Source organism: Neoarius graeffei, chromosome 27 (assembly GCF_027579695.1).
Source record: "Neoarius graeffei isolate fNeoGra1 chromosome 27, fNeoGra1.pri, whole genome shotgun sequence".
Lineage (NCBI taxonomy): Eukaryota > Metazoa > Chordata > Actinopteri > Siluriformes > Ariidae > Neoarius > Neoarius graeffei.
In genome coordinates this window covers 26,125,734-26,142,056 of record NC_083595.1, presented here as the reverse complement: position 1 = coordinate 26,142,056, position 16,323 = coordinate 26,125,734, and the positions used below count along the sequence as shown (strand labels likewise).

The window sequence follows — 16,323 nt, the reverse complement described above, 5'->3', positions numbered from 1 at the left end:
ATTTTTGTCTTGTTTTCTTGTTTTGATTTTGATATATTATTATTACCTATATTATTTAAGGTTTATTTTCTAATTTATTGGCTTTTTACGTGTTCTTGTTGTAAATGTTGTTTTGCTTGTTATCTGCTTATTTATTCATTGTTTGTTTACATGTTCGAAATAAACCATCATCATCATCAAATGCAGCAATAGGGACTGATGGGGGAAATATTCACCTACATTATAAACATTCTTTGGAGGTGAAGATATTTATTCCACAGATATTTTTGAGGGGGGCGCACGGTGGTGTAGTGGTTAGTGCTGTCGCCTCACAGCAAGAAGGTCCGGGTTCAAGCCCCGTGGCCGGCGAGGGCCTTTCTGTGTGGAGTTTGCATGTTCTCCCCGTGTCCGCGTGGGTTTCCTCCGGGTGCTCCGGTTTCCCCCACAGTCCAAAGACATGCAGGTTAGGTTAACTGGTGACTCTAAATTGACCGTAGGTGTGAATGTGAGTGTGAATGGTTGTCTGTGTTTATGTGTCAGCCCTGTGATGACCTGGCGACTTGTCCAGGGTGTACCCCGCCTTTTGCCCATAGTCAGCTGGGATAGGCTCCAGCTTGCCTGCGACCCTGTAGAACAGGATAAAGCGGCTAGAGATAATGAGATGAGATGAGAGATATTTTTGAGGGAGAAAAATACAGTAAATTATTTTTGTCAGAGTGAAAAAGTTGACCCTTGAACAAGTGAATATTTTTCCTCTCCCTCTCTCAAGCAAGGGCCCTTCTTACTGTTGGAGGATTCTTTAACATTTTAATAATTTATTGCTGGGTTATTAATGCACCCCAGATGCAGCCATGCTGCCTTTCAATTTTCAAAAATCATTTCCTCAGTGCGGGGTGGTGTAGTGGTTAGCACTGTTGCCTCACAGCAAGAAGGTTCTGGGTTCAAGCCCAGTGGCCGACGGGGGCATTTCTGTGTGGAGTTTGCATGTTCTCCCCGTGTCTACGTGGGTTTCCTCTGCATGCTCCGGTTTTCCCCACAGTCCAAAGACATGCAGGTTAGGCCAATTGGTGGCTCTAAATTTTCCATAGGTGTGAGTGTCAATGATTGTGTCTCTCTATGTGTTATCTCTGCGATGATCCGGCGACTTGTCTAGGGTGTACCCCGCCTCTCACCCATAGTCAGCTGGGATAGGCTCCTACAACCCTGCACAGGATAAGTGGTTATGGATGATGAATGGGTTTCCTCAGTGTTGATTAGACAAAGAACCCTTGAGAAAACTTTATGTACACAATATAATTCCTCTATGAATTTGTATGAATATACTGTACAGTTAAAGCCAAACGCCACACATTTCACATCACCATACATTTCCTATGTTGTATCTACCTTATTTCTATAAGAAGTCATTTCAAAATAATAGCTAAGAGAAATATTTATTTCAGCTTTTATTTACTCTATCAGATTTTCAGTGTGCATTACTTTTTAATTGCTTACTTGAATCAAATGCTTGGAGTGGGCTTTCACAATTTTCACACAATACTTTGCTGATATTTTTACCCTTTCCATTTGACAGTACTGGTGAAACTCAGTCCGGTGTGTGTGACTCCTTGCATGGACATGTTTTTTCAGTTCAGGCCACAAATTTTGCATGGGGTGCAGGTCAGGGCTTTATGATGGCCACTCCAAAATTTTCACTTGGTTATCTTGAAGCCAGTTTTTACAACTTTTTTGACATATGCTTAGGATCATTGTCCTTCTGGACCAAATTTTAACTTTCTGGCTGTTGTCTAGAGATTTTGCTTCAGTATTTCGTGATAACCCACCTTCCTCTATCTATGTTCTGATGTGTGCACCAGACTCTTTTCCAGAAAACACTCTCACAATATGATGCTGCCACTCCCATGCCTCACAGTTGGGAGGGTGTTCTTCAGAGTAAAAGTCTCACCTCTTTTCCTCCATTCTTCTTGCTGATCGTTATGGCCAAACGATCAGCAAGCAATTTTTGTTTCATCTGACCTGTGAACACTCCTCCAAAAGGCTGATGGTCACCTGCAAAATTCAGTCTGCCTTTTTCTTAGGTTGGTCTTGGAATACAAACTTCTTCTTTGTGTGACAGCCTTTTAAGCCATGGCCATGTAAGATTCTCTTAATGGTGAATGTACATATTTGGTACCAGATGCCTTCAGCTTCTTCACTAGTCCTTTTGTTGTTGTCTTGAGGTTCAGCTGAACCTTTTGGACCAAAGTTCTTTTCTGTATGACTCAGTGTCTGTGTGGTCCCAAGATTTTTATATCTGCATACAATTGATTGTATAGACACTTGTAGTAGCTTCAGGGTTTTTTTTTTAATTGCTTCTAAGGAGGAGCTGGACTTGTGGAGGTCCCCAATATTTTTAGGAGGCTCTAAAGGTGTGCCCTTCAGTACAACCGCAGGTGTGTATCTATTTAACTCCAAATTATGACAGTTGCCCAATCAGAAGTTTCTAAAAGAAGAAGAACAACAACAACTTTATTAATCACATGTACACTTGTGAAATTCCTCTCTGCATTTAACTCATCTGAAGAAATGAACACACACATGAGCAATGAGCACACACATACCCAAAGCAGTGGGCAGCCATGATAACAGCATCCAGGGAGCAGTTGGGGGTTACGGTAGGTGCCTAGCTCAAGAGCACTTCAGCCTAAGGCCACCCCATGTTAACCTAACAGTCTTTGGATTGTGGGGGGAAACCGGAGCACCTGGGGAAAATGCACGTGGAGAACATGCACTGCAAAAAAACCTGAAAACTGAATTTGAGGAGAAAATTCCTTAACACTAGTAAAATTATATTGCTGCATGGACAGATAATTTTACTTGACAAGACATCTTGGAATAAGTTGGTTACAATCTAGAACTAGTTTTAATAATCTCAGAGGTGATGTCTTGTATTAAGGCATTTTCTCCTCAAATTCAGTTTTCTGCAGTGTGCAAACTCCACACAGAAAGGTCCCCATCGGCCACTGGGCTCAAACCCAGAACCTTCCTGCTGTGAGGCGACAGTGCTAACCACTACACCACCATGCTGCCCAGTCATGAAGTCAAAAGTCATGACATCCTATTTCTGGAATTTTCCAGACTGTTTAAAGAGACAGTCAACATGGTGTGTGTAAACCTCCAGCACATGGGAATTCTGGTGTAGTGAATTAAAGCTGAAATGAATCTCTCTGTGATCAATTATTTTAAAATTACCTCTGATGTGAACAAAGTAGATGCCCTCATTGACTTGCCAAAAGAAATGCATGGTAACATGACATGTTGACATTGAATCTTTAGCCTGGTTGTATGTAGAGTTTTGGCTGTAACGGTCAGAATTTCAAGAAAATTGCTAAAATGTTTTTTTACACTTGGCTGTAATAATAATGGTCACTAATAGTTCCTCATTTACTTTATATGTAAAGTGCACAGGTGTATATTTATATTTATCATGGCAGCAGTATTGAACCAAAAATTGTAAAAGCCCATTTACATAAAATTCATTGATAAGCAACTGACTAAATGGCAACCTTTTAATGCTTAACCATTAATGATTGGTTCATGGCTATGAAGTGGTTGTGTTTTGTTATGTAGTGGCATTTCATGTAACCACCTGCACAGGCTCTGAACAAATGAGACACATCCATTTTGAATTTGAGGAGAATAGGGAGAGTAAACGTGTGTATGTCTGTGTGTGTGTGTGCGTGCATTTGTGTGTATAGGAAACAGTTGCAGGATCAGGCAAGGCTGGTGTTGGAGGAGAATCAGGTGCTCATAGAACAGCTGGAACTGCAGCATGATAAAGCCAAGGAGACGCACACCAAACACACACAAGAAGGTAAAACACATACGCTAAGGTGCTACACAGAGTGCGTGCGAGAGAGAGAGACTAAGACTGAGACTGTAATTTGTTTGCTCTCAAATTGTGTTGGAGCAAGTATTTGATATTTTGAACACAGGACCAGAAAATCTGATGTTATTCTACATCTTAGCATTTGAGATTCTCTTTACTGGCTTAATGCTTTGTTTTATATATAAAAAGTATTATTTTCCTTTTTTGTAGCTGTTTCAGGAGCCCTTTCTTGCAGCCATCCCTTGATTTTAACTCTTCACATCTCTCTTTACAGTGTGTAGGTTGTCAAAACAGGTTATGTTATTGGAAGCTGAGAAGCAGAACCTGGAGACTGAGTTAGAGGTTGCACATAAAGAGCTCTGTGTGCTGAAGGTGAAGCTTCAGAAAGCTAGTTCAGCCCTGGAGAACTCGGTCAGCCGTGTCGAGCACACAACGACCACAGACAAACTCAAATGGTACGTTAAAAATAAATAAATAAATATATATATATATATATATATATATATATATATATATATATATATATATATATAGGTAGTCGTCGACTTACGACCGATCGACTTTACGACCGTCTGGTTATGACTGGCAAGTGTTTCCCAGCTGAGCTAGCTGAGCATACGACAGTTTCCGCCCCAGCTCCCGGCAGCGCCCAGCATCCAGCCAGTGTTGCCAGATACTGCTGACGTTTCCAGCCCAAAATATGTTCAAAACCCGCCAAAATGCACTTAAAACCGCCCAATCTGGCAACACTGCATCCAGCCTCTTCTAATTATGTGTGCAGTGTTTCGCTGGACAAACAACAAGCGAGCTACAGCGCGTGTACGGCTTAACCAGATCTTGTGCTATAACGTGCGCAGCTGGTAATCAAAGTAAATTTCACTTTTCTGTTCTGTTACACTGTTCTGTGTCCAATGTCCAAAATGAAAAGTTAGTTTTCAACTGTTCGGCTAAAAAAAATTAATTAAAATGATTGTGTTGTTGAAATGATGTGTTTGCAATTTATTTATAATCAAAAACTGATACAGGTGGATGCAAGAGTGATAGTGTGATAAAGTACTATACTAGTACTACTGAGTGATAAGAAGTCCTAGTGAATGCTTGATAAGTAGACGATAATAAATAATTAGGTGTATTTTTCGGCACTATGGCTCAAAATAATATACCGGCAGGAAATAAAAGTTACTTTCACCCTTGAGTATGCAGTGTTTGACTTAAACCAAATAATGAGCCAAGGTAATGAAATAAGAAAATGTTGATAAAATAAGACTTTAAGATGATTACAATATCATTACACATCACAATATACTTACATTCATTTAACATAGGCCGACTTACGACCAGATCGGTTTACGACCGGTCAGGCACAATTCAGGAATTATTTGCCCACTACAGATTATTCTTTTAAAAATGAATGCATTAATCTTTCAACCAGCTATCTAGCTACCATCTTGTCCAGTTAAGTATGGGAGTTTACAGTTTAGAGGGACACTGTAGTGGTTTTATGATTTGCAAACTTCCCTACTTTGCTTGACAGGTAATCAGACCATCAATCACAGACATATGGGGTGAATGAATGAACCATCATATGGGGTCATATGAATGAACTGTCACTCAAACGCTATGAGAGATTATAGATCAATCACCCTCAACTGGCTGAGGAGAGTGGAGAGCCCTCAGTCATGCAGGTCAACACTGACAGCAGCTACAAATGGAAGAACATGAGTCACATGCATCAGCTCTGAAATGATTGGCATCCTTTAAGAGAATGGACCAAAATAGTAGACATTGTCCACAATGATTCAAATTTGCCAAGAAGAAAAATGCCTTGGAACTGTTCTGTAGTAAGTCTTGTGAAGATTGGTGGCATCTTGAATTCTGCTAAATATCAGGATACTTTAGTCCAAAAACTAGTCTTGAGGCTAAGACTTGGATATAGAAGGATCTTTTCAAAAATCAACACCGAAATGGCAGCAGGAACATGACATCAGTGCTCCCAATTTTCCTGACTATGTCTTAGTATGTTGTTTGGCCACCAGAAGTTGCCAGAACAGCTTCAATACACCTTGTCATAGATTCTCCAAGTTTCTGGAATTGGTCTGGAGGCATGAACACCAATCTCTGAAACAGTTCCCTGATAATGGTTTTGAAAAGTGCTGTCTGACACGTCACTCTCAAATAAAGTGTTAGGTTGAGTTGAGATTTGGTGACTCTCTAGGCCATAAATGATTGACATGATTTTCATACTATTCCAACCAGTCAGTGTCCTGTGGATGGGGGTGGGGCTACAGTACCCGCCACGATTCTTGGCACCCTTTGTAATGATTAGTAAAAAGGCTTAGAAAAAATCCACCTTTTGGTGAAGTTGCTTCATCTCACACTGAAAAAATGAGAAAAACCCAAGCTTTAAAATAATTGTATTCAGAGAAAAAACAGATCCCTCATCAAAAAATAATTATTTTCAACAAAAACACATGGGCCACTATTATTGGCACCCCTGCATTTAATACTTTGTAAAACCCCCTTTGCCTGTAAAACAGCACTGAGTCTCTCCTATAACATTTTATAAGGTTGGAGATACAGAGCAGGGTATCTGAGGCATTCTTCTTTACACAATCTCTCCAGATCATCCTTGGCCCTCTCTTGTACTCTCTCCTCTTCAGCTCACCCCACAGGTTTTCAATGGGATTCAGGTCAGGGGACTGAGATGGCCATGGCAGAAGCTTGATTCCATAGTCAGTTAACCATTTTTGTTGATTTGGACATGTGATTTGGATCATTGTCCTGCTGGAAGATCCAATGATGACCCAGTTTTAGTTTCCTGGCAGAGGCAGCCAGATTTTGAGTTAAAATGTCCTGGTATTTCATGGAGTCCATGATGCCATGTACCCTCAAGTTTTCTGGGGCCTTTGGAGGAAAAACAGCCCCAAAACATCACAGCAATTCCACCATATTTTACAGTTGGGATCAGGTTCTTTTCATTATAGCCATCCTTCTTTTTATGCCAAACCCACCTTGAGTGATTATTGCCAAAAAGCTCCATTTTTGTTACATCAGACCATAGAATATGATTCCAGTCAAAGTTGTAGATGCGTTTTGCAAACTTCAGGTGCTTATATTTGTGTTTAATTGACAGAAAAGGTTTTTTTCTGGCATACCTTCCAAATAATCTTTTGGCATGGAGGTGGCGTCTGGTGGTGGTTTTAGACACTTGGAAACCCCAAGATTTTACTTTTTCTTGTAATTCACCAGCAGTGATCCTTGGGGATATTTTTTTTGTCTCTCTTACCATTCTCGCCACTGTACATTGGGCAAAATAAACTTGGGTTGTACAAAATAAACAAGTTTGTAACAGTTACATTGTGTTCACTGTCATTTCCAGGGATGCCAGTAATGCATTTTTGTTGAAAATAATAATTTCTTGATGAGAGATTTGTTTTTCTCTGAATAAATTTATTTCAATTAAAGGTTGGATTTTTCTCATTTTTTTTTAGCTCATCTGGCCGTAGGCCAGGCCAGGAGCTTATGTGATCACGTATCGTCCATCCACAATTTACAAAAATCACTACTCCTCCTACAGGATTGATCAGATTTCAATCAAAGTTTTTGGTTTAAATGAGAAGCGTTATGTTTGGAGAAAGGAAAACACTGCATTCTAGCATAAGAACCTTATCCTATCTGTGAAACATGGTGGTGGTAGTATCATGGTTTGGACCTCTTTTGCTGCATTTGAGCCAGGACAGCTTGCCATCATTAATGGAACAATGAATTCTGAATTATACCAGTGAATTCTAAAGGAAAATGTCAGGACATCTGTCCATGAACTGAATCTCAAGAGAAGGTAGGTCATGCAGCAAGACAACGACCCTAAGCACACAAGTTGTTCTACCAAAGAATGGTTAAAGGAGAATAAAGTTAATGTTTTGGAATGGCCAAGTCAAAGTCCTGACCTTAATCCAATTAAAATGTTGTGGAAGGACCTGAAGTGAGCAGTTCATGTGAGGAAACCCACCAACATCCCAGAGTTGAAGCTGTTCTGTACGGAGGAATGGGCTAAAATTCCTCCAAGCAGGTGTGCAGGACTGATCAACAGTTACCAGAAGTGTTTAGTTGCAGTTATTGCTGCACAAGGGGGTCACACCAGATACTGAAAGCAAAGGTTCACATACTTTTGCCACTCACAGATATGTAATATTGGATCATTTTCCTCAATAAATAAATGAACAAGTATAATATTTTTGTCTCATTTGTTTAACTGGGTTCTCTTTATCTACTTTTAGGACTTGTGTGAAAATCTGATAATGTTTGAGGTCATATTTATGCAGAAATATAAAACATTTTAAAGGGTTCACAAACTTTCAAGCACCTCTGTAAGTGGACATAAAGCTTGGTAAAGTAAATGACATAGGCACAATTAAAAAAAATAATAAATTGTCACCGGTCTCTACGTTTATGCATTCTGTGTAGGAAGTTGGAAGAAGAGGAGAAGCTGAAGTGTACTGAGGTGGAGGGGCTGCAGGATCGTGTGGCCACTCTGCAGGGTGAAAAAAAGACTCTTCTTTTAGAGAAAAATGACCTCAATTCACACATCAAACACCTGGAGAGCGAGCTCCAGCTGGCACACCAAGCGAACAGGTGCACATACCACTGATTCAACATACAATTTTAGAAATGCTTCTGTACACAGATGTTCCTTGTTTTGCAATATTATCTGATCCTGCTTATGAGAGGTTGCTTGTCCCAGATGTTCTTTGGACATTGTTATGTTTCAGACTTGTGGCTTTAAATGAGTTAAATCAGTGGTGTTCGAGAAAGACCAAGATGTGCAGAGCACGGAATGACTAATAATAAGTTTGGAGCTGTTATCATATGTATTAATATTCATTGCTGCACTCTCCTTTGTCTCTTTTTTTTTTTTAACTTTCTGTCTCTCTGTAGAAAGGCTCAGAGGCGTATCGATCTTCTGAAGCAGCAGATTGAAGATTCTTTAGAGAAGGAGCTTGTAGCCCACCAGTACCTGACCAGCATTGTGATTCTTGCAGAAAAAATTACGTATGAGAGAGACCAACTCATACACATGGTAGTATACACAAACATACCCCCCACACACCCACCCACACAAACACTCACAACCTGTAAGGAAGAAAAATATACCTGTGCCCAACCTCACACATTCTAGATGTAAAGTTCTAACATTAGTAGGCATCACTAGCCTCTTCCACTGGCCAAAAAAGATTTAGTTTCAATCTTCAGACAAGTTTTTAAAGTAGGTTGTGTGCCCATGCATACCTACCAAGAAAAGACTTGAAATAACTTGTTTTGGTTCAAGGATACAGAATAGATCATGTCAGACAAAGCTGGGACATTATGTTAAAATTAAAACTGAAAAGAATGATTTGTAAATAATCTTTGACCTTTAGTGAACTTAAAACAAAACAACAGCACATTATTTGAAGTTTTACCTCATGAATTTTATTGTTTTTTCAAAATAAACCCTAATTTAAATTTTGATTCTTGCAACACATTTAAAAAAATTTTCAGTTAATCATTTACCATGTTATAATGTTACCATTCCTTCTCACAACACTTAAAAGATGTTTAGGAACTGAAGACACCAAGTGATGAAGTGTTTCAGGTGTTATTTTGCCCCATTTTTCCTGTAAACAGATCTTAAGGTGTGCAACAGTATGGGATTGTCAATGTCATATTTTTCATTTCAAAATTCTCCACACATATGTGTCAGAAAACAGAATCCAGGGACACATGTCCGCCCGGGGGCATTTTGAGTTATTGACAGATTCAGAAAGTCCAGTTTCTACGCTTTCCAATGATGCCTTCCATGTGGAGATCTGACAATATTTGAAGAATGTGTGGCCTTTTGAAAGTGTATACCTCTTAAAACAGAAAAGGGAGAAAATCGCCCCCAAAGTTTTCCATCTCAGCTACTCTGGGTGCAGGGTGGGCACATAATGGTGCTCATTTGCATGACATTAAGGAAAGCCCTACTCCCTACGAGCTAGCACGATGCCACTTTCATGTAAACAAAGATCACCACGTCAATTTTCCTTCCATGCAAAGTATGCCCAAAACAATTATGAAGTGCAAAAATAAGTCCTAAAGTATACTTTAACGCTTTGTGGTTGAAAAATTACTCACACCGTAAGAAAGAAAGATAGCACAATGATGACACAACTAACACAACGCTAGTTTCATGTAAAGCCTCGGTCACAACCGGCCGTACAGTACGTGCTCCTACGGCCGGTCTACATGCAAAAAACGCAAGAAACGCACGAGAGCGCGCATGAAACACACGAGAGCACTGACCGGCCGCAGAGGTTCTTTGTCATGTCAAACAAACTCTACGGGCGCTTACGTTTTTTTCAGGTTGCAAGACAAACTTACGGCCAACGCGCGTCTTTCTCCATGAACAAAAAAAAAAATGCAGCGATTTGGGAAATGCCAAAAATCGCACGGCCAAAAAATCGTACGTCCAGTTGTGAGCTAGGCTTAACCAAACCACAACACTCTCCGTTACATGCAAAAATAACCACACAGCCTTAGATTAATAAACTTACCCCATCAGAAAGAGAAACGTCGCCTTGCACACACCAATGCCTCCGATGGAATGTAATCCTAGAACGGTCCGTTTATCATCCGATCATTCAAGTATTCCATTCAATCTGGAAAACGAGGTTGCGGTTTTTTTTTTGCTAGAAATGGTTATCTCCGATGTAAATACCGTGTGTCTGTTTGCTTCGCGGTGTTTCAGTTCCTCTGCTCTCTGTTTAGCTTCCTCATTCCATAGTGAAATTACATGCCTCTATGCAGGTTAAGTAGCCACGAGCTCAGCTCGTATCATACAGCTGATTCGCGAAAAAAAAAAGACTTAAATCATCATGTGAATGGCCCATATGGTAATTTACCCACACCCTCTAGCAGGCTACAGTCCTGACAAAAACGAGACAATTTGCAACAAAAAATGTATGCTTTTCCAACAAAACAATCTATTATCTGAAATACTGATTGCATTCTTCAAGATTTCAACTTGCACATGATGGAAAAAAACGAAAATCACAAATTTCGAAAAAAAAAAGCTTCTTTTGCGATTATCTCGGATTTGTTTCGGCCGACATGTGTCCCTGGATTCGGTGAGGGGTCACATATTCTATTGGGGACAGACACCCTCTTCTCCCACAGCCATGTCTTTGGAAAGTGGTTTTGCATTATCTTCTTGAAACATGCATGGACGTCCCTGGAAAAGATGTTGTTTTGAAGGCAGCATACTGTATGTTGCTATAAAATCTCAATGTACTTTTCTACATTAATGTTACCATCACAGAAGTGTAAGTTACCTTTGCCAAGGGCACTGACACAACCCCATACCATGACACACCCTGGCTTTTGGACTTCTTGTTGGTAACACTCTGGATGGTCCTTTCTGACTTCGGTCCAGAGCACACAGTTTTCATTTCTTCCAAAAAAGACCTGGAATACTGATTAATTTGACCACAATACACATTTCCACTGTGTGATGGTCCATCCCAGATGCCGCTGAGCCCAGAGAAGTCGACGGCGGTTCTGGACACAGTTAAAATCTCATCTCATTATCTCTAGCCGCTTTATCCTGTTCTACAGGGTCGCAGGCAAGCTGGAGCCTATCCCAGCTGACTACGGGTGAAAGGCGGGGTACACCCTGGACAAGTCGCCAGGTCATCACAGGGCTGACACATAGACACAGACAAGCATTCACACTCACATTCACACCTACGGTCAATTTAGAGTCACCAGTTAACCTAACCTGCATGTCTTTGGACTGTGGGGGAAACTGGAGCACCCGGAGGAAACCCACGCGGACACGGGGAGAACATGCAAACTCCACACAGAAAGGCCCTCATCGGCCACGGGGCTCGAACCCAGACCTTCTTGCTGTCAGGTGACAGCGCTAACCACTACACGACTGTTCCGCCCCACAGTTAACATAAGGCTTCCTTTTTGCACAGTGAGTTTTAACTGTCATTTGTGGATGCAACTCTGTGTTGTAGTGCTTGACAAAGGTTTGCCAAAATAATCCCAAGCCCATGTGGCTATATCAGCTATAGATGAATAATGCTTCTTGATGCAGTGCTGTCTGAGGGATCAGAGATCACGGGTGTTCAGCTTAGGCTTGTGCCCTTGCCCTTTACACACCGAAATTCCTCCAGCTTCCTTGAAACATTTAATGATATTATGCACCATAGAGGGTGAAATATCCAAATTTCTTTCTTTCTTTCTTTCTTTCTTTCTTTCTTTCTTTCTTTCTTTCTTTCTTTCTTTGAGGAACACTGTTTTTAAACATTTCAATAATTATCTCCCGCATTTGTTGACAAACTGGATATCCTCAGCCCATCTTTTCTCCCCAAAGACTGTGCCTTTCCTGGATACTGATTTTGTACCAAATCATGACTGCAGTCACCTGTTGACATGAGCTATTTCAAATCACATCATTTAATTGTTTTACCTCATTACTATTCCTAAATTGCCCCCGACCCATCTTTTTTTTTTTGGAATGTGTTGCAGGCCTGAAACTTATCTATAGCTGTATACTGTAATGATTTGCAATCCCACTATCTGGTGTCACCTAGAAGAGGACCCTTTTGAGTGTGGGTCCTCTCAAGGTTTTTTCTCATGTCGTCTCAGGGAGTTTTCTTTATCACCAGGGATTATTCATTAAGGATCTAAATCTACATTCAAAGTCCCTCCCACACCAGGATCTGGTCTTCCCGGGCAGTCTCTTGTCCCAGTACTAACCAGTTCTTGAGGCGCATGGGTGTGGTGTCGATCTCTGTTTCAGTAGTCCTGAGTCTTTCGCCTATTATAAAGCTAGGGTTACAGTGAGGGTCTGGTCCTCTGGTAACCGCGAGAGTTTGATTCCCCACTTGCATCTGTATTGCAGCGTGCCTTGCCAGATGGCAGTAGGTACCATTCTTATGATGGTCTTTGTTATGACCCAATTGCAAATAGAATTCGCCATCTCCCAATCGAGAGGTGAACATGCTAACCACTAGGACAGCTTGCGGTCTAAATTCAGATATCTGTAAAGCTGCTTTGTGACAATGTCTGTTGTTAAAAAATTACTATGTAAATAAAATGTAATTGAATTTGAGGAAAAAAAGTAAAAATTTAGGGGTATTATATTATAATCAGCTGAAAGTCTTTTGAAAAAACAAAATTTCTATTGCCTCTGTGTATATCAAACTTCTAACAAAACAGTGTCTTAGCTACACATACCAGATCATTTTTTTATTCATGGAAAATGAACTGAGGCCAGAACATCAGCCTCTGCTGATTTCTGCTTGGTTTCCCCTACTACGCTTGAGTGACTGGAGGTCCTGGAAATGTAACTCACAGAGCTCTGTAATAAATCATGTCTCACTCAGTTCTCCGAAGTGTATCTGCTATCTAATGGCAATGTCTGTGTGAGCAGAGACATACTACACAGCACAGTATCCATCATCAATCACTCCATCATTCTGTCTATCACCATATATTTACTACAGTGCTGGTTCAGACAGGGCCGTCGACAGGGGGGGACAACCGGGTATTTTGTCCCGGGCCCAGGCATGAGGGGGGGCCCAGAACTGGTCCCTCATGAAGATGCCATTAATCATTCTGTTTCATTTCAAAATGTGTTGATTTGGGGGAGAAAAATGTGCTATATTTGCATTCAATGAATGATTTCTGGTTCTTTTGCCTTTATTGTCTTCGAAAATAGATTCAAGAACCCACCTACCACCCCTAATGCAGAAATGCTTTGATTAAGGCGCCAAATAACACGGCACTATTCCATCATAACGCTTCGACAATAAGCGTGCGAGCCCGTTTGCCAACATGCACAAGTCAGGAGCAAAGAAAAGAAAAGAGAAAAAGAGATGAAGAAGCCAAGAGCCTCAGGGGCTCACTGCATCGATATTTTAGAAAAGATTCAGATGATGCAGCAGGTGGTGAAGGCAGTGGGGTAGCTGAGCCAGGTAAGACACAGATAACTTTTTTCCAGCCCCGTAATGTAACCCCAGCACGCGCGACGCGCCATTCATAATTATAAAGTAGGGGATAGCAGGGTACACTGAGTGAACACTGAAATGCACAGGGCATTGAATTATTTCATAAACATATCGGTTTAATAACACTGTGTTGCATATATCTCAATGAAGCAAAGAATAGCACATTGGCCCGCAATCATATCCAAATGTTTTAGGCACGCTTGCTGAGCTGTGCTGAGCTGGACTCCGGTTAGCTGAAAGCCCGTGGAACGCTGCCTCTTGTTAATTAAACCTTATTTTGTTGGAAATCATCCCGTGTAGATACGACGGCATGTGAAATTGCCAGCTAGATAGAGTTTAATGTAACGAATGGGCTATAAATGGGGTGTTTTGAGGTTAGTCTGTTGCAAAACATTAAACTTTCGCTTAGACTGGATACTCTTCAAACAATTCCCTTGCTCAAGTGAAAAATGATAGGCCTGTATGAAAAGTGCAATTAATGAAAGTAGCCTAATAAGCCCTAAATGAATAAAACAACCTCTGTTTTATTGTTGTTGCTTACACGTTAAGATTTTGAAATCTTCTCGGTCCAGTTCTATATCCAGGGAACGTTGTAATCCTTTTGGTTTATCCGTAATAAACGTGTCAGCCCCCAGGTCAGATAGACTAATGTTACGTGGTTGGGAGGGTGTCAATTTTTTTTGTAACATTCTAAATCGAGTACGGAAAGGACGTTTATGAAAAACAAGACAAAAAAATACACTGAAAAACTCACTGTACACATCACTAGTGGTGATGCTTCTATGTTCAGATTTTGGGAAAGCCATAACTCCGTTCTCATTGAGGCCCAGTTCCATCCCGTAAACAATCATTTTGGTTTATCAACTACCTGCGCTCAAACATGTCACAGGAGAGGCTCAATGGGCTGGCTATGCTCTCTATAGAGCGCGAACTTGCAAAGAAGCTGGACTTCAATGACCTTATTGACGACTTTGCCACAGCAAAAGTCCGGCGCATTGCATTTCGCACCTGAATAGTTGCAGACTAAGAAAATGTTCAAACTGTAAATATGTTGAAATGTTGAAATAAAATGGTTGACTGTTATAATGGGCTTGGAATACCTGTTATTTAAGGGTTGGAGTGAATGGAGACTGTGAAAAGAGGGGTTGGGTGTGGGTGGTTGCTGTGTGGCGATGTGCGTGCGCGCGTATGTGTGTGTGTGTATGTGTGGGGGCACTCAGATTATTTTGTCCCGGGCCCAGCCAAAGCTGTCAACGGCCCTGGGTTCAGATACAAATGTTTGGTTAAGGTTCCTTTAATTAGTTTCATGTACAGCATTAGGTAACATCAATGAAACAAAATCTTAGCATTGACATACATACATACATACTGTACGCTCACCATCCACTTTATTAGGAACACCTGTATATTAATGCAGTTATCTAATCAGTCAATCATGTGGCAGCAGTGCAGTGCAAACAGTCATGTAGAGACAGGTCAAGAGCTTCAGGTAATGTTCACATCAAACATCAGGATGAAGAAAAATTGCAATCTCTGTGACTTTGAGCATGGCATAGTTGTTGGGATCAGATAGACTGCTTTGAGTATTTCAGAAATTGTATTTCAGGTCTAGGGTGGCACAGTGGTAGCACTGTCACCTCACAGCAAGAAGGTTCTGGGTTTGAGCCCAGTGGCTGATGAGGGCCTTTCTGTGTGGAGTTTGCACACTGCAAAAAACTGAATTTGAGGAGAAAACTACTTAATACTAGTGAAGTTGTCTTACTGCATGGACATATTTTTACTTGATAAGACATCTTAGAATAAGTTGGTTGCAATCTAGGACTAGGTTTAATAATCTCAGAATTGGTGTCTTGTATTCTTCTGATAGGAAATGCTAGATAGTTTCAACTATTTTCAAGATATTTTCACTTGCGGGCGGCACGGTGGCGTAGTGGTTAGCGCTGTCGCCTCACAGCAAGAAGGTCCTGGGTTCGAGCCCCGGGGCCGGCGAGGGCCTTTCTGTGTGGAGTTTGCATGTTCTCCCTGTGTCCGCGTGGGTTTCCTCCGGGTGCTCCGGTTTCCCCCACAGTCCAAAGACATGCAGGTTAGGTTAACTGGTGACTCTAAAATTGACCGTAGGTGTGAATGTGAGTGTGAATGGTTGTCTGTGTCTATGTGTCAGCCCTGTGATGACCTGGCGACTTGTCCAGGGTGTACCCTGCCTCTCGCCCGTAGTCAGCTGAGATAGGCTCCAGCTTGCCTGTGACCCTGTAGAACAGGATAAAGCGGCTAGAGATAATGAGATGAGATTTTCACTTGCTGAGATATCATTTTTTGCAGTGCATGTTCTCCCTGTGTCTGTGTGCACTGCAAAAAACTGAATTTGAGCAGAAAATTCGTTAGTACTAGTGAAATTATCTTGCTGCATGGACAAGACATCTTGGTATAAGTTGGTTACAA

General features: G+C 41.0%; 1 protein-coding gene across 3 annotated transcripts in view; it reads left to right on the top strand.

The window, feature by feature from the left end:
- Positions 1–16,323, top strand: part of cep89 (centrosomal protein 89) — a 452,909-nt gene that overhangs the window by 191,199 nt on the left and 245,387 nt on the right. For all 3 annotated transcript variants that reach the window (XR_009651712.1, XM_060911315.1, XM_060911314.1), the window contains 4 exons: positions 3,717–3,832; positions 4,122–4,302; positions 8,312–8,479; positions 8,783–8,924. Coding sequence is in view for 2 of the 3 variants with exons in the window: in XM_060911315.1 (XP_060767298.1) it covers positions 3,717–3,832; positions 4,122–4,302; positions 8,312–8,479; positions 8,783–8,924 (607 nt within the window). In the remaining variant the exon portion in view is untranslated. The remainder of the gene's footprint in view (positions 1–3,716; positions 3,833–4,121; positions 4,303–8,311; positions 8,480–8,782; positions 8,925–16,323) is intronic.